We start from the raw sequence: 19046 nt of genomic DNA on the forward strand, positions 1-19046 counted from the left end.
AGACCCCAGTGCCTTGTTGGGGAAGAGTCACAGGGTGCCCGAGTCCCTGGCACCCTCCTCTGCCTGCATGCATCTTGGCGCCCCTGTTCTGTGAGTGCAGGCGCTTGGAAGCCCTGGGCTGGGGCTTGGGCCCGCTCACCTGGGTCCTTTGGCTTTGCAAGCACGCACCTTAACTGCGGAGCCACCTCTCCAGCCCTGCACCTGCTTTATGTGAATTTGGGAGGTTTAGTGGAATTAATATAAGGAGACATTACAACATCCATCCAGTAAGGTTAGCTATTGGGCTTTTTTTTTTTTTTTTTGAACATTTTTTTTTCCAAAATTTATTTACATACAGTGCCATCCTATTAAGTGCCCCCCTTGGCTATTGTTATTTGTGTGCCATCGTCCTCCACTCCTCAAGTCTTCTCTTGAGCTGCACTTTGACCCCTCCTGCCTCTGAAAAGTCATGTCCTCTCATGTCCCTTCGACTCAGAACTGTAACTTAAGAAGGTCTGTCAGGGTGGGGAAATGGCTCAGCAGCTAAAGGCGCTGGCTTGCAAAGCCTGTAGCATGGCATCGATGCCCCAACACCCATGTAAAGCCAGACACAGAAAGTGGCAGGTGTCTGACATTGTTTGCAGCGGTAAGAGACCTTGATGTACACACACACACACACACACACACACACACACACACAAATTAAAAACACAAAAGCTAACCAGGCATTGTGGCGCACGCCTTTAATCCCAGCACTTGGGAGGCAGAGGTAGGAGGATTGCCGTGAGTTCGAGACTCCATAGTGAATTCCAGGTCAGCCTGGGCTAGAGTGAGACCCTACCTTGAGAAAAAAAAGAAAAAAAAAAGCCACAAAAGCTTCTCTGACCTGAGAAGGAATGAGGGCAGGTTTTCATGTGTTGGAAACAGATACACAAGTGCACAGACACTCAGGAGTGAGTGGGCAAGCCAGGGCACTTCCTTCCCTCGGCTATACCAACCAGGAGATGGGAGGTTAAGCCCGCTTCTCGGAGTCGAGGCGACTGCAGCTGGCCTAACGCTGTCCGCACTCCTGTCTGCCGGAGCCCATCCACCACGTCGAACGCTGTCCTCTCCCGCTGTGCCCGCAGACACCTCTTGGGCTTGGTTTGTCAGGCCACCATCCAGCATGCTCGGATTCTGGTGAATGGGGACACAGAGACAGCTTAGGACACATTGGAGAGGCTTCCACATCCAGCCCCATGGCCAACAATCCCCACTTAGCCATCTTTCCAGCCCAGGCTTTTTTCTTTTTCCGTTTTTTGGGGGTGGGGTTGGTCTCACTGTAGCCCATGGTGACTTGGAATTCACTCCGTGGTCCTACAACTCATGGCGATTCTTCTATCCAGAGTGCTGGGGTTGAAAGTGTGACAGGGCGTGGTGGTGGCGCTTGTCTTTAATCCCAGCACTCCGGAGGCAGAGGCAGGAGGATCTCCAAGAGTTCGAGGCCACTCTGAGACTACATAGTGAATTCCAGCTCAGCCTGGGCTAGAGTGAGACCCTACCTCGAAAAACCAAAAAAAAACAAAACAAAAACAAAAACAAAAAAAATGTGCGCCACCATGGCCAACAGGTTTTGGGGATTAAATTTAGATCTTCGTGCTTACATGGTGTAAGAATCCCAGAGCTCTCTGCTCGGCCTGGGATTCTGTAACTACATCGTGTAATGTAATGGAGGCTACCGCTATGCTGAGATAAGGGAATGCCACACACTTCTAGCCCCTAACCTCACTGAAGGCTCTTCCTTCCTAGGGAAGTTTCTTTTTATTTTATTTATTTTAGTTTTTCAAGGTAGGGTTTCACTCTAGCCCTGGCTGACCTGGAATTCACTATGTAGTCTCAGGGTGGCCTTGAACTCATGGCAATCCTCGTACCTCTGCCTCCCCAAGTGCTGGGATTAAAGAAAGGCCTGGCTCCATAGCGCAGTTTCTCTTCCTTCTCTTCATAAAACCGTCTCTCTGGGCCTCTCTTGGCTTTCCAGCTCCAGGTACATGCACCCACGCCCTTCTCTCTCCCCCTTTGCAATAGTCTTAAACTCAAAAACTATGTTTATCTAGCCGGGGGTGGTGGCGCACACCTTTGATCCCAGCACTGGGGAGGCAGAGGTAGGAGGATTACCATGAGTTTGAGGCCACCCTGAGACTACATAGTGAATTCCAGGTCAGCATGGGCCGACCTCGAAAACCAAACAAAACAAATGTGTGTGAGTGTGTGTGTGTGTGTGTGTATTGATCTCTATCCTGACCCCAAAAGCTAACACATGGCAACCACTACCAGTTGAGCTCTCTGCCAGTCCCCAAAGCATTCCATTTTATTAAAAACAACTAGAAAGGCAAAGTAGTTTGTGGAGACAGCCTCTAACCACGGACTGCTGTCTGTCAAGCCACTCAAATTCTCTGGCTGGGGGCTGGAGAGATGGCTTAGCGGTTAAGCACTTGCCTGTGAAGCCTAGGAACCCCGGTTCAAGGCTCGATTCCCCAGGACCCATGTTAGCAAGATGCACAAGGGGGTGCATGCATCTGGAGTTCCTTTGCAGTGGCTGGAGGCTCTGGCGCGCCCATTCTCTCTCTCTCTCTCTCTCTCTCTCTCTCTCTCTCTCTCTCTCTCTCTGTCGCTATCAAATAAATAAATAAAAATAAACAAAAAAAAAGTTTTAAAGAAAATTCTCTGGCTGGAAACCCCACCATCGGCCCACATCCACACATCTGCACCCAGGCTCTGGGGAGTCCCGTGTGTGCATGTTCCTGTGTCATCCTGGGCTCTGCGGTCTCTGCAGAATATCGTCGCCGTGGGAGCCGGGTTCTGTGACGGCCTCCGCTGCGGGGACAACACCAAGGCCGCCGTCATCCGCCTGGGCCTCATGGAAATGATCGCTTTTGCCCGGATCTTCTGCAAGGGCCAGGTGTCCACGGCCACCTTTCTGGAGAGCTGCGGGGTGGCCGACCTCATCACCACCTGCTACGGAGGGCGGAACCGCCGCGTGGCCGAGGCCTTCGCCAGGACCGGGAAGGTAACTTCCAGCTCCCATCCATCCTGCCTCACAGCGCCCCTTCCTTGCTCCTCCATGACCCCAAGGCTGGGCAGGCGGGGGGGGGGGGGGGGGGAGTCCCTGCAGAGATCGACAATGACATTGGCACCTATAGCAGTTACCTTCTTGTTGCTGAGACAAAATAACTGACAAAAATCAGTTTAAGGGTGGAAGGGTTTATGTCAGTTACAGTTTCGGGTCACAGACCATCCTGGTGGGGAAGGCAGGGGCAGGCCCCGGGCACATTCAGTCCACAGTGAGAAAGCAGAGTGATGAATGTAGGGACTCAGCCAGCTCTCTCCTTTTTCTTTGCAAGTTAGGGTCTCACTCTAGCCCAGGCTGACCTGGAATTCACTCTGTAGTCTCAGGGTGGCCTCGAACTCATGGCGATCCTCCCCTATCTCTGCCTCCAGAGTGCTGGGATTAAAGGGGTGCACCACCACGGCTAGCCAGCTCTCTCCTTTTTATACAGTCCAGCACCCCAGCCCTTGGGATGGTGCGGCCCACAGTTCGGGTGGCCCTTCCCCCCTTAACTAGCACAGACCCAGTGGACTCAGCATCAACCCTCAGGTGGTCCTGTCTGAGTGTCATTTAACACAAAGCGTCACAGGACCTGTTTGCTCTGTCTGCCCTCCCCTTGCCCGATGGCTCTCGCCCTTAAAGGCCCTGACGTTCTTCCCCTGGCTTCTGGCTGAACAGCCCAGCTCTCCACCCATCTCCGCCTGAGGCTGGCGGCCCATAGTCCTCACCATTCTCTTACCGTTTGCTTCCAAGACTATTGAAGAGTTGGAGAAGGAGATGCTGAACGGGCAGAAGCTCCAGGGCCCGCAGACCTCTGCCGAAGTGTACCGCATCCTCAAACAAAAGGAGCTGGTCCACAAGTGAGTGTCCTCGGTGTCCGGGCTGCTGGTCCCCCGGCAGGCGCTCCAGGCGCAGGAGGGCGGCGTCTCCCCAGCACACCCAGGGCTGGTCTGCATTGGAACGGTCCTCTGTGTGATGTGAATCAATCTTTCTCTTTCCTTGCTTTTTCAAAGGTAGGGTCTCGTTTCCAGGCTGATCTGGAATTCACTATGCCCTGGCATCCCTCTGTCTGTCTCTTTTTCTCTCTCAAATAACTAAATAGGAAAAGTGCCAAGTGCACGGCCTGACTTGTCCCTTCCACTTCCTCCCATCCAGGTTCCCGCTGTTCACTGCCGTGTATCAGATCTGCTATGAAGGCAGGCCGGTCACAGAGATGCTGTCGTGCCTCCAGAGCCACCCAGAGCACATCTGAGGGGATTCGGGGCAGCTCTGCCTCACCCATCGTGGGATCTTCTGGAAACCAGGACTTGGCAATGCGATGTTTGCGGGATAGTACTTTTATCCTGAATTTATACGAGTTGCGAGAGGCAGTGCATTGACTAAGATGTGTGGAATAACAATGAAACACATGTGAATATGTGTGTGTGTGTGTGTGTGTGTGTGTGTGTGTGTGTGTGTGTGTGTGTGAGAGTGTGTGCATTTCTCATTCTGTGAATGTTTCTGGGAACCGAAGTTAGGTGTCCATTTTAGTGATCACATTTGAAATCTCCCCTGTAAGAATGGGGCTCTTTCAGCTAAATTTTATAATGATTCCTATGGAGATAAGGAGAGGGAAAGGTTATTGTTTCCTCATTCTTTTGATAATCAGTTTACCTGGCATTCAAATGGTAAATCTAATGGAGGAATGATAGTGTCCCAAGATCACTGTATTTAACCTTTATTTTTTAAGCCCTGTTTTAAAGCCGAGCATAATTAACTACTAGGATTATGGGTTGATCGTTTTTTTTTTTTTAACAGATAGCTGTTTTGATTAGGTAATCCACTTACATATTTTCTATGCTGTCTTTCCTACATCTTTTTGGCCTCCTCTCTTCCTTAGCTGCTAATTTGCTTTTATTCAAACCCGGCCAGGGACAGAAAGCTCTCCTGGGATGTCCCTGATGTGACAGACACATCCTTCTTGTCCACAGACAGTCTGTGATGCTCCGTTGGGGGAAGAGGGAGCTCACAGATCCCTGGAGGGGGCTGCTGTCACTCCTAGCGTCAGAAGCCATAGTTGGACCTGGTCACCTAAGGCCTAAGGGTAGGGCCAGGAGCTCAGTGCATGCTCTTCCGCCCCGCCAGGGTGGGGCTGGTAAGATGTCACTGGGCCTTGACTTCCTGCCACAGGTCTGTGTGGCTAAGGTTCTCCACGGTCATGGCGTAGTCCCTGAGCCCTAGTTGCATTCAGGAAAGCAGGTTTCCCGGGCTCTGACGAAGGCCTCTCATGTAACACCTGTGCTTCAACATGCCTTCGGTATTTCTAATGCTCAGTCTGAATGTAACAGTCACTAAAGACCTTTCTTTAACGTGGTCTTCTTCAAACCATGTTCCGCAGGAGATAAGTGTCCCCGGATCCCGTGGCTGTCCCTGGGTGGACTCTGGAACAGTCACGTGACTTTGGGAAACCCACTTCCCCTGTACAACCTCAGCCTGTATGCTTGGACCTCATTGGAACCCACTGGCAAGTCCCAAATATGTCAGACTACAGAGATGTTTTGCAAAAAAAATGTAGCCACTTTCTAGGGAATACTACTGTAAGATGAGAGACCCTCACTTCCTGTAAGAAGTTAATATGGGGGGGGGCAGAAATGTAACTCAATTGGTAGAGTGCTTGCCTAGCATGCACAAAGCCGTGGGTTCAAGCCCCATCACTGCATGAACCAGGGGTAAGGGAGAGTGCCTGTAATCAATCCTAGAAGGCAGGATGATCAGAAATTCAAGGTCATCCTTGGGTGCCTAGTGAGTTTGAGGCCAGCTTGTGATATATGAAACAAGAAAAGAGAAAGGGAGGGAGGGAGGAAAGAAGGAAGGAAGGAAAGAAGGAAGAAGGAAAGGAAGGAAGGAAGGAAAGAAGGAAAAAATGAGTATGAGTCACTACCTATGATATTGTTTGTTTTATGTAGCCCAGGCTGGCCTTGAACTTGCCATCTTCCTGCCTCAGCCTCTCGAGTGTCAGGGATGATAGGGGTGTGATGTCACTCCCATCGTAAATTCAGGTTTGATTCTGCCCTGACCCTCTGAGGAAGCTTTAAATCGCACAGTCAGGTCCAACCAGGTGGACGTGAACCTCGCTGACGCACGCACATTATATGGAATCCGTGTTCTTAATTCTAGAATTAGAAACGGAATGACTGCCTTCATTTAAAATGAGGCTCCTTTTGGAATAGCATTCCATAAATGTTAAAAAGAACATATGAATGTCACTTATGATCGTGTGTGTTTCTTAGCTCTTTTGTGAGATCTTTGTCTTCCCCTCCCCTGACTTCTATAAGTGAAATAATTATAAACTAGATTTCTCGCGGGAATTTTTAAAAGGCCCGTATACAAAAGTATATAAAGCACCCAAAAGGTTGCACATTTCAGTAGCAACAATACCGAGTCAATCAATTCTTGTTTGTCTCCTGGTAAGTCTTTTTTTTTAAAAGTTTGTACACAGGTAACAAAAGAGTTACTTTTTTTTTAAGACACAAAAGGGCTGTGAGCTAACCCTGGTGTCTGTGAAGCCCAACAAGGGAGGATCTTGTGTTTTCTACTCTCCTTCTCATCCAGTTTCCCGCCTGGCCTTTGTACTTCCCGCTCGTTCCTTTCTCACTCTTCGACATGCCAGTCCTCATGTGCACGGGGTGAGAAAAAAAGGCAGATTTAAGTTCGTGCCCTGCCGAATTATTATTCGAGGAGCCCTCGATTTCCATAACCACTCGTGACGTGTCCATTCTTTCTGCACACGTTTATTCCTCTAGCTGCAGCCACGGGGAGGGAGAGTCCGGAGTGGAGACTTGACCCCAACACCTCGCGAATGGAATGTCTAACTCCACTCTTGCCTTGTCGCCGCCGTCCTCCCCGCCACAGGGCGGGAGAGGTGCCTGGCTCAAAACCTACCCTGGAGATGGAGCTGAGCCAACTTGCTGGTGTTTCCTTTTGACTTTATGCCCAGCCATGGCTGGCCTTAGGAGGGTGCTGGGGGGGGCCCGTGTTCAAAGGGAACTGTCGTTTCTTTGCCTCTTCTGACTTGCTGACCTTCTGCTTACACGGGGTCTGTGTTTGTTTACAGAGAGTAGGGGGACATGCAGTTGAAAGGCTTGGTTTAATAAACTCTATTCTCCTTCATATCCCCTCCCCATCTCAATCAGTCTCTCTTTTTATTTTGATGTCATGATCTTTTCCTCCTCTCATGATGGCCTTGTGTAGGTTGTGTCAGGCACTGTGAGGTCATGGGTATCCAGGCCATTTTGTGTCTGGGGGGAGCACGCTGTAAGGAGTCCTACCCTTTCTTTGGCTCACATCCATGTTTTGACAATGATGCTAGACACACAAGCCACAGAAATGTAAATCAAAATCACAATGAGAATCCGGACGCGGCGGCGGTGCACGCCTTTAATCCCAGCATGTGAGAGGCAGAGGGAGGAAGACTGCCATGAGTATGCCAGGTGGGTATGATGGCCCACCCACAATTATTTTTTGGCTTTTCAAGGTAGGGTCTTGCTCTAGCCCAGGCTGACCTGGAATTCACTATGTAGTCTCAGGGTGGCCTTGAACTCTCAATGATCCTCCTACCTCTGCCTCCTGAGTGCTGGGATTAAAGATATGCGCCACAATGCCTGGCTTCTATTTTTTTTTTTTAATTTTTTTGTCGTTTATTTATTTGAGAGCAACAGACAGAGAGAGAAAGAGGCAAAGACAGAGAGAGAGAGAATGGGCGTGCCAGAACCTCCAGTCACTGCAAACAAACTCCAGATGTGTGCGCCCCCTTGTGCATCTGGCTAACGTGGGTCCTGGAGAGTTGAGCCTCGAACCGGGGTCCTTAGGCTTCACAGGCAAGCGCCTAACCACTAAACCATCTCTCCAGCCCCCCCCCTTTTTTTAATGGAGGGTAAAAGAGCTCATTTCAGTTTGTAATTTCAAAGGGAAGCTTCAACATAGCAAAGAAAACAGAGCTTAAGCAGGAGGCTGGCTCTCACACATTGTCACATAATCAACAAAGAAGCAGAGAGTGAGCTGGGCTCTCAACCCCAGGGGTCTGCACTGATAGATGCACCTCCTCCAGCCAGACCCCACCTCCTAACCTGCTGGCAGCTGGGGACCACGCAAAATGCACGAGGCCATAGAAGACATTGTGCATTAGAACCACCACATTCTACCCCCACCCCCACAGACTCATGACCACCTCATGATGCACAATGAATTCAGTTCAAGTTAAGACGTCCCCATAGCCAGGTGTGGCGCACGCCTTTAATCCCAGCACTTGGGAGGCAGAGGTAGGAGGATCACTGTGAGTTTGAGGTCACCCTGAAACTCCATAGTGAATTCCAGGGCAGCCTGAGCTAGAGTGAGACCCTACCTCAAAAAAAAAAAAAAAAAAAAAAAGTCCCTATGGTACCTAGGTGTGGGAGCACATGCCTTTCATCCCAGCACTCAAGAGGTAGCAGCATTTAGAGGATCACTGTGAGTTCAAGGCCAGCCTGGGCCAGAATGACACTCTACCTGGGGGGTGGCGGGGAGCAAAACACACACACACACAATGGAAAAAGGCCCCATACTCAAGACTGTTGAGATGGCTCAGAGGGTAAAGGCCCTTGTTAGCAGGGTACAAACCCAGGTACACAAAGTGGCACGTGTCTGGAATTCTTTTGCACTGACATGCGGCATTGGTGTCCTCATCCCCCCCCCCCCCATTCATAGTCTCTCTCCTTACACATAATTTTAAAAAATATTTCACTATTTATTTATTTGACAGACAGGTGGGGGGAGAGGAAGAGAATGGGTGCGCCAGGGCCTCTAGCCACTGCGAAAGAACTCCAGACGCATGTGCCACCATGTGCATCTGACTTATGTGGGTTGTGGGAAAATCGAACCTGGGTCCTTAGGCTTCACAGACAAAGGTCTTAACCACTAAGCCATCTCTCCAGCCTCACATAAATACTTCTTGAAGGCACTGTATATTCTTTACCAGTCCCAACACTGTTCAAAATTCCTAATTTATTTTTGTCTTTTTTTTTTCTAAAATTTTTATTTTTATTTATTTATTTGAGAGTGAGAGACAGAGAGAAAGAGGCAGATAGAGAGAGAGAGAATGGGCGCGCCATGGCCTCCAGCTACTGCAAATGAACTCCAGACACGTGCGCCCCCTTGTGCATCTGGCTAACGTGGGTCCTGGGGAATCAAGCCTTGAACCAGGGTCCTTAGGCTTCACAGGCAAGCGCTTAACCGCTAAGCCATCTCTCCAGCCCCATCTTTTTTTAAACTTTTAATGGACAACTTCCATAAGTGTGGACAATAAACAGTGACAACTGCCCCCTACCACCCTCATTCCTCCCCCCAATCTGCCCTCACTGAACCTCTTCTTTCCAATTAGTCCCTCTTCCATTTGATGTCATCATTTTTCAGCACCTATTCTGAAAGTCTTGTGTAGGGAGCGTCACCCACTGTGAATTCATGAATATCAAGGCCATTTCGTGTCTGGAAGACAGCATTGTAAACACGACTCCCCTTCCTTTGGCTGTTACATTCTTGCCACCACCTCTTCCACAATGGTCCCTGAGCCTTGGGAGGTTTGAGAGAGTTGTCTCAGGGCTGAGCACTCCTCTGTCACCTCTTCACAACACCGCAGAGATTTGATTTCGCCAGCACTCTGCCATCTGAAAAGAAAAGCTTTATAAGCAAAAGTGACAATAGCATTAACATATGGGCACAAACCTAAGTGCTTAAAGGGCAGTTTCCTGGACGTAATACGTGTATGTAACTAGACAGCAGTAGTAGTTTCCCGCTTAGGGCTAATGACCTCCCTAGCCAGAGGCTTTGGACTAGGTTTTCAGTACCAGGCGCGTGTTCCCTCCTGAGCAGCGGGGCTCCAGTCCGATCAGAGAGCAAGTGGTTTCCCCCTGAACAGACGTTCCACCATTGCAGTGGTTGCCACATTTTGCCTGCCTGGCCATCCGTCAGGCTTGCAGGGTTCACTGCCGGTGAGCACTGTTGATGACTCTCTCTCCCAGAAGGCCGAGAGGTGCGAAGCTCCTGCCAGCATCCTGATAGCTAGTCCACAGGGAGGGGTCTCCAGCCCAGGTCCATCTTGATTTCACCACGAGCTGCACGCAGCACAGGCATGTGGAGTCCTCGGCAGCAGGGTCTCACCATCTAGTCCTGGTGGGCAACCAAGAGCCTTGACAATGGCCTGTAATGTCTTGGAGTCATCAGGGACCCCCTCACCTGGCCAATAACTCACTGGAAGGTTTCCCAGCCCAGCACTAAAATTCTTCTAATAACAATCTATGGTTTATGGAAGTACCACAGTCCACCTCCACAGGAAACTTCTGCCCAAAGTCTCTCTTTTTTTTTAAACATATATATTAATAGCTAGTAAAGAAGGTTTCCATATGGCTTGTCTATAACATCTTAAATTTTGATTACCACTCCTCTCCTATATCCCCTCCCAAACCCACAGACCACTCTGCCCCGTTATTCTGTTCTTGTGTTTACATATCTATCATACCCTCCCCTCACCTCCCTCATAGTCCCTTTCTAGCTTCCTGCCCTCTACTATTGACTTCTATTCCAACACACATACGAATTTAAATATTTGAAGCTAGGATCCACTGTGAAAATTCGCATGTTAAATTCAACTTTGTCAAGTTCTCAGGGCACAGGCAGAACAAAGCTTCTGGGCCAGTTTCTGACAATGTCTCCCTTGAACCTCTCAAATCAAGACAGCCCAGTTCCCTGCACATTCGGGTCTTTCAAACTCTCACCAGAATGCCCATCAAGCTCTGCCTACAGCGTGGCAAGGCTTCCCTTGACCAAGGTGCTACATCCCTCCATATTTCTCCTACAAACCAGTTCCAGAACATCAAAAGCACACGGTCAGGTTCAGTGCATCAACAGCCTCACTTCTTGGTACCAATTTTCTGTAACCATTACCTTTTCACTGCTTGGGGACAAAAAAAAACCCCAAAAAGCAAAAAACCACCAGTCCTGAAGTAGCTTATGGAAAGGGAAGGGTTTATTTCAGTTTACAGTTTTTTTGTTTGTTTGGTTTGGTTTGGTTTGTTTGTTTTTTTGAGGTAGGGTCTCACTCTGGCCCAGGCTGACCTGGAATTAACTATGTAGTCTCAGGGTGGCCTCAAACTCTCAGTGATCCTCCTACCTCTGCCTCCTGAGTGCTGGGATTAAGGCGTGCTCCACCACGCCCGGCTTCAGCTTACAGTTTTGAGAGGAAGCTTCATCATGGCAGAGAAAGCACCGCGCAGGCAGGAAGCTGCTCACATCATCACGTACCAACACACGGGTAGCAGAGTCAACAGACCGCTGAACACCCAGTGGGCTGGATTAATAAACCTCAGGGTCTGCTCCCAATGACACACCTCCTCCAGGAAGGCTCCACCTCCAAAGCCGTCACCACCTAGGGGCCAAGCAGTCAAAACGCGTGAGGCAACGGGGGACATTTGACATTCAAACCAGCACAATGATCAACTCTGGGTGGTGGGTACTGACTGGAAAGGAGCAGGTAAAAGTGGTCCCTTTTGGGGCTGGAGGAATGGCTTAGCCTGAAAAGCCAAAGGACCCAGGTTCGACTCCCCAGGACCCACGTTAGCCAGATGCACAAGGGGGTGTACGCGTCTGGAGTTCGTTTGCAGTGGCTGGAGGCCCTGGCGCGCCCATTCTCTCTCTGTCTCTCTCTCCCTCTGTCAAATAAATAAATATTTTTTAAGTGGTCCTTTTCTTCACCATACAGATTCTACCTCTGCATTCATCTCGGGAGTTCTCAGAAATGACCACTATGTCCAACTGAAGGACTCTTTACTTCCCCTGGGTGCGTCAGGGAATGACCACAGTTTTGGTGGTCAGGTGAGGACTCCGAAAACAGGAGAGTTCTGAGGAATTAGGGTAACTGTGAGAACAGAATCACGTATGCACTCATGCCGCTCCTGGGAGGCAATCACGCTGCTGCCTTGACACGTCTCCTGCCTAAGCTCCTGCCTGCTGTCAGTGAGCACAATCGTCATGCTCAGAGCCCAAGAACAGGGGCTGCTTCCCTGGCAAGCATCAGTTGGTAAGGGGTGATTCCCAATGTCCAGGGTGCCCAGTCCACTGCAGAGCAGGCAGCGACATCTCCTCCCGCTGGCCAGATGCTGAGGAGAGCAGCAAAGGTTCTCCCCCCGCGACGACAGATACGATGCTCTCCTTGTGAAGGAGTGTGAGGAGCCGCGCAGGCAGGCAGATATGCTGAAGGTGGGCAGCAGGAAAGACAGGCTACTCTTCCCAAGGAGCTGGAGGAGGCCCTCTGAGCAGCGAGAGCCGATCTACTGCCTGCAGTTAAGGAAGGTCTATCCCAAGAATATCCACTGTTCCATTGTTATGAACAAGGTGGGCCTTGCCACTGAGGCAAATCTTAGTGGCAGGAAAAGTTGCCAAAAAAAAAAGGAGGGTCCCCTAGGCTGGACAGATGTCTCTCCTGATTGTGATCTTCATGAAGGGGAAGCCTGCCACTAGGGAAGAGCTCTAGGAATCTCTACATGTTTAGGGGTACACCACTGGGAAGGGGCGCTTTCCCTCTTGGTAGCCTCGAAAGCTCATCATTGAAGGTTTGGTTCCGCAGAGCGAGCTGGAGGACCACAAGGTGCCAGGCCGCGTCCTCCCCGGCCACACGTTCCTATGGGGTCCCCAGAGCTTGTGCTGAAACAACCAAGGTGAAAATCATATGTGTCTTAGCCAAGTGAGGTTCCATGGTGTAGCATTTAGCACTTTGGACTCTGAAGCTCTAGCTAAGAGCAATGGTAGAACCCCTGGTCCCTTCCCCAGTCTGTATGAGGCTCTCCAGCTCCGGGCAGAGGTGGCCATTGTCCACTGCCGAGGACACCAGGCCTCTAGAGATCCAGTAGCCCATGGCAGGGCCAGGGCTGACTCCATAGCGCAAACACTAACCCTGTCTCCTGCCCCCAACACAGGACAAACCTGTCTCCTGTCCCCAGCATACCAACCCAATTATTTGCCAGGAGAAGAAAACTAACTCCTCAAAAAGGGGGCCGCATGAGATAGGGGGCTGGACAGATGGCTTAGCAGTTAAGGCGCATGCCTGTGAAGCCTAAGGACTCAGGTTCGATTCTCCAGGTCCCACGTAAGCCAGATGCACAATGGTGGTACATGCATCTGGAGTTCGTTTGCAGTGGCTAGAGGCCCATTCTCTCTCTCGCACTCTCCCTCTTTCTGTCTCTAATAAATAAATAGAAATAAAAATAAATCAGCTAATTCTCCCCCAGAAACAGGCTGCTACAATTATCTCTTGACATTCACCAAACTTTACACATTGGACCCAATGCCCTTTGCAACTTCCTGGAGCCCCTGCTGGACATCCAGGGCCTCAGAACACACATCTCACAGGTCCAGTCCACCTGTCAGATATGCGCTCAAACCAGTCCACAGGGGGGACTACACCTCCGTCACCCCGCACCAATTACGGGGACATCAGCCAGGTGAAGATTGGCAGAGAGACTTAACCCTCATGCCACCCCACAAAAAACTCCGTTACCTCCTTACTCTAGTTGATACTTTTACAGGCTGGATGGAGGCTTTCCCAGCTTCCATGGGGACTGTGATGTCATGGCCCAGATACTTCTAGAACACATCAAACTGAGATTTGGGGTTCTGTTGACCATCCAGACAGACAACGGCCCGGCCCTTCACTTCTAAGACTGTCCCACAAATATTAGAGGTGCTCAGCATATCCTGGAAACTACCCATCCCTTATCACCCTCAATCATCGGGTAAAGTAGAGTGCGCCAACGGCCTTATTAAACAGCAGCTCACCAAACTCCATGGAGCTTAAACTGTCCTGGCTCCCCCTCTCCCTGATGCTCTAATCCAATTACAAGCTGCTCCTTGTCCTCCCCCTCCGGCCCCCACCGGGCTCAGCCCTTTCAAGTTACTGCATGGGAGACCGTTTCTACTCTCAAATCACCTTCCTACCCAAAACCCCCCTGTTGGGGACTGGAGGGATGGCTTAGCAGTTAAGGTGTTTGCCTGCAAGGCCAAAGGACTCAGGTTTGATTCCCCAGGACCCACGTGAGCCAGATGCACAAGGATGCACACATGGCTGGAGTTTGTTTGCAATGGCTGGAGGCCCTGGTGCACCCATTCATTCTTTCTCTCTCTCTCCCCACTTCTTTCTCTGTCAATTAAATATATATATGTCCCCCCCCCCCACTGGCTGACTATCGCCCCTACCTCTCCCTTCTGCGGTCCCTCCTCCGCTCACATGCAGATAGATCCCTGCCACAGCCTGCTCCAGTAACCACCAAGACAGACACGATCCCTACTGCCTCAGACCCTATCTCACCTGGGGATCAAGTCTTTCTCAAGCAGCTCGGCCCCAGGCCCCTTGAGCCCAGGCGGGGCGGACCCCACACTGTGATCCTCAGCTACCCAACCACACTTCCTGTTCTTCTAGTTCCTGCAATGAAGTCCGGTTAACCTCTGATGCTGTCTCTATGTGCCGCCACCAATGTTCCCGTGAAGGGACCTGGAAAGTGAGCCCCACATACCTTTGTTCTCCACAGGATCAAGTCTCCTGGAATTGTCAAGACCCCAGGGGGTGGGGAGGCTGCCCCTCACGGGCATGCAATCACCACTCGGTCAGGGGAGTACGCTGGGATTTCACAGGGGTAACTGGAAACCTATCACAGCGGAGTCATTATTCCGAGGTAACTGTCGCATGCACTGTGGCCTGCATGAGAACAACCAAAAGGCCTCACCCAGGATCAGAGGCAAGATCAGTGGGAAAATGCCACCTTGACCATAGGAAACCCCAGCGTCTGGCAGAGCCGCACAGAGGCGGCCGGGTTCTCCTACTTATGGGTCAGATGGGAGGGGCGAGATCAAAATAGTCAAGACCCTTCAACAGCCCAGGGCTGGAGCTGCTTTGGCAGCCCCCAATCAGACGGGCCGTGGGGCGTCCCTGTCCTCACAGCGCCCCCGCGCTTCCCTCCACTACTCTTGGGAAACAAGCCTCTCCGTGTCCCTGGGACTCTTACAAAACTACGTGTCTCTAAACTCCAGGACGCATTTTCTTTGTTATGCACTCCAAGGGCCTGCCTTTGGTCCTCTTCCAGTAATGACCAATGTATGTCACCCCCATAGAGAGTTACCCAAGACATCCCCTTTCTTCCTCACTGTTCATAGCTGCCATACCTCAGTATGTCCTGAAGCTGGGCTCCAGCAGCGATACAAGCCCCCCCCCCCTACAAATCCATAACCTCGTTTCGGACTTGTCCCTGCCCCCCCCCCCCCGGGACATTGTTCCTCTGCAACTTGTCACTCTAATGTCGTGCTTCCCCTCACTGGAAAGTCTCATGCAGTGCAGTCACCCCGATCCCCAGCCTAACAGTATATACTAAGGGAGAAGTAGAGTCATATTATCAATATTCAGTTACCCTGGGATTGGGACAAAGACAAAGAGGAAGCGTGACCCTGGCAGGACTGGTTGGGGTGAGCTTGATCACATCAATCACAGCATCGGGCCTGGAGGGAGGACGCCTAGACCACAGCCTGATGACAGCCCAGCACCATTACCAAGAGCCAACTGACCTAACTGGAAGGCTCACAGACGCAGAGGAGACCACCGCAACGGGCCAACAGTCCCTACAGCTCCAGCTGTCATCTCTGGCACAGGTGACCCTACGAAACAGGAGGACTGGCCTCACGGGAGGGAACACATCTCTGATACTGAAAACTTCAAACAGGGGTAGTCATGAACGGGGTGTAACATCTGCTGCTGTCTGGCTAAGTGTATATACTACGCTTATCAAACTTTCCAGTAAGCACTTCTCTTAATGTTCATACCTACATATTAATGCTACTCTCACATTTGGTAGAGAATCTTCTCTTTTCAGATGGCAGTGACCTTGGGATGACTCAGAAGGCATCATGGTGCTGGAAAGAAGTGACTGGAGTGCTCAGTGTTACAATATCTCTATCACACCTTCCAAGGCTCAGGGCCTAATGCAGAAGAGGTGGCAGAAAGAATGTAAGAGCCAAAGGAAGGGTAGGACTCCTTACAACATGCTCCTCCAGACACAAAATGATCTGGATATCCACGACCTCACCATGCCTGACACTACCTACACAAGAGCATCGTAAGAGGAGGAAAAGATGATGACATCAAAATAAAAGAGACTGATTGAGAAGGGGAGGGGATATGATGGAGAGTGGAGTTTCAAAGGGGAAAGTAAGGGAAGGGAGGGCATTACTACAGAATATTTTCTATAATCATAGAAGTTGTTAATAAGAAAAATTGAAAGAGTTAAGAAAAGAAAAAAATAAAATAAAAAAATTTCAAAGAGAAAGAGGGCCGAGAGATGGCTTAGTGGTTAAGGTGCTTGCCTGCGAAGAATAAGGACCCATGTTCGACCATGTCAGGGCCTCCTATCACTGCAAACGAACTACAGATGCACAGATGCATGTGCCCCCTTGTGCATCAGGCTTATGTGGACCCTGGGGAACTGAACCGGGATCCTTTGGCTTTGTAACCAAACTCCTTGACCGCTAAGCCATCTCTCCAACCCTGTTTTTGTTTTCTTTGTTTTTTTTTTTTTTTTTTTTTTTTTTTTTTTTGAGGTAGGTTTCACTCTAGCCCCAGGCTGACCTGGAATTCACTCTAATCTCAGGGTGGCCTCAAACTCTGCCTCCTGAGGGCTGGGACCAAAGGCATGCACCACCACAGCTAAGGTTTTCTTTGTAATTGTTATTTAGTTGGTGCTGGCGACTGAACTTTAGTTCATTCTTGCATGTGCTAAGGCAAGCACTCTAACAGTGAGCTACACTCTGAACCCCCACATTTCACCTCTTTTCGAGAGGTTACGCCTTGCACCCCATTCTTCAAGATGTAATCAGACCTTGCCCCCATATGCGGGGAACACCAGCCGTTGTTAATTGCTGCCTTACCCAAGGGGACCACTGGAGGGCAGCACTGGGCCAGGGTTGATCCACTGACACCGTGGATTGAACAGATGTTAATTGAGTGCATCATCCATGCTCAATGAGTCTGTCACTTGGGTATTAACCTGACACAGGAAGGTCTTGCTGAGGAAGTGACCCCTGAACCATATAGCAGTATGGGAGATAATTAAACAGGGGAGGGAGGGTGTCCCAGAGGCTGACAATGGCAGCCTGTTGAGTCAGGAACAAAGGAGGGACAATGGCCGCATGGAGGGAGATCAGGGGCTGGAATGGATTCCCAGTTTCTGGTGGCTGTCAGAGGGAGGTCACCCCAGGGTGTGCAATCCCATTCATTCCATCAAGGATGGTGGAGGGGCTCTTGGAGGCGTGGCAGTCGCATTCCTGGGTGGAGTAGCCACTGGAGAATAATCCCTCGCCAGTGCTCAAAGCAGCCCTAAGTGAACTCAGTGGGTCACAAAGAAAGGCTTCAAGCCACACCTCTCTTCCGAAAGAGGGTCAAGTCTCTCTTCAATCTGGATGTCTTTTTCTTTTTCTTTTTTTTTTGTTTTTTCGAGGTAGGGTCTCACTCTGGTCCAGGCTGACCTGGAATTAACTCTGTAGTCTCAGAGTGGCCTCGAACTCATGGCGATCCTCCTACCTCTGCCTCCCGAGTGCTGGGATTAAAGGCGTGCGCCACCACACCCAGTCTTAACTTGAGGTGTGTATATCCTGATCTCCCTGTGCCAGAGAGAGAGTGACTAGGCAGGGAAGAGGTGGGGTGACATGGTGATGTGGTGATTTCCATCTCCTCCCCAATTCTTCACCTCTCCAAAACTCCATGCCTGTGGCCCCAAGACTTTTACTAAATTCCTTTCCCAGCCATCTTGCTTAGCAATAGCAGGAGACTTGGTGGGTCGGGAATGAGCAAAATCTACCATATATTTATCAGGAATTTTCCTTTCCCTATTCCTTTAGCTGCTGAGCCACCATCCCCGCTCCTTTATTACTATTTATTTATTTTTCTTGTTTTCAAAAAAAAATATGGCCGGGCCTGGGGGTGCACGCCCTTAATCCCAGCACACGGGAGGCAGAGGTAGGAGGATCATCGTGAGTTCGAGGCCACCCTGAGACTGCATAGTGAATTCCAGATCAGCCTGGACCAGAGTGAGACCCTACCTCGAAAAATTGAAAACCCAAGAAATGGAAAAGTTCGCTAATTTGCATGTCATCCTTGTGCAGGGGTCATGCTAGTCTCTGGATCATTCTAGTCTTTGTATATATGTATATATGCTGCTAAAGAGAGCCTTTTTTTTTTTTTTGAGGTAGTCTCATGTAGTTCAGGCTGTCCTCTACCTCTCCATGTAGCAGACAATAACCTTGAATTTATAATCCTCCTGTCTTCACCTCCAGTTCTGGATTAACAGGCTTGCACTGCCATGCAGTTTATGCAGTACTTGGGATTAAACTCGGAATTTTGTGTGTGAGGGCGTTGCTGAAGTGATGGCTTATTGGTTAAGGTGCTTTGCCTGTGAAGGCTAAGGACCTGGGTTTGATTCCCGAATACCCACATAAGCCAGATGCACATGGTGGCACATGTGTGTGGAGTTCGTTTGCAGTGGCTAGCAGCCCTGATGCCCACTCTCTCTCTCTAAGTAATATATTTTTATTAATTAGCTGGGCATGGTGGCATACATCTTTAATTCCAGCACTTGAGAGGCAGAGGTAGGAGGATCACCATAAATTCAAGGCCAGCCTGAGACACATAATAAATTCCAGGTCAGCCTGAGCTAGAGCAAGACCCTACCTAAAAAAAAAAAAAAAAAATTAATAAGAAAATAAAAAAGCTCTTGGAGGAAGAATCTGCAGGTCTATCTCCTAAGGAATTGGAACGTGGCCAACCCCGCTGCCCCTCCCCTCCTTTCCAGGGCCTCTGAGTGGGTGCTCCGAGCTCTGATGACAAAGAACTCACTTGTCTGTGTTTTCAGGAAAACACAGCTGAGGGCCTCAGAAGGCCGTT

General features: G+C 50.0%; 1 protein-coding gene and 1 pseudogene across 1 annotated transcript in view; one reads left to right on the top strand and one right to left on the bottom strand.

Moving 5' to 3' along the window:
- Gpd1l (glycerol-3-phosphate dehydrogenase 1 like) overlaps positions 1-4826 on the top strand; it is a 43086-nt gene extending 38260 nt beyond the window's left edge. Inside the window, exons 6-8 of the mRNA XM_045136895.1 lie at positions 2792-3025; positions 3818-3924; positions 4220-4826. Coding sequence (XP_044992830.1) covers positions 2792-3025; positions 3818-3924; positions 4220-4316 — 438 coding nt within the window. The 3' untranslated portion in view covers positions 4317-4826. The remainder of the gene's footprint in view (positions 1-2791; positions 3026-3817; positions 3925-4219) is intronic.
- Positions 4827-18223: 13397 nt separating this feature from the next.
- On the bottom strand, positions 18224-18318 carry LOC123455663 (annotated as a pseudogene).
- Between the last annotated feature and the right edge of the window lie 728 nt (positions 18319-19046).

This window comes from Jaculus jaculus, chromosome 17 (genome assembly GCF_020740685.1).
Source record: "Jaculus jaculus isolate mJacJac1 chromosome 17, mJacJac1.mat.Y.cur, whole genome shotgun sequence".
NCBI classification, from domain to species: domain Eukaryota; kingdom Metazoa; phylum Chordata; class Mammalia; order Rodentia; family Dipodidae; genus Jaculus; species Jaculus jaculus.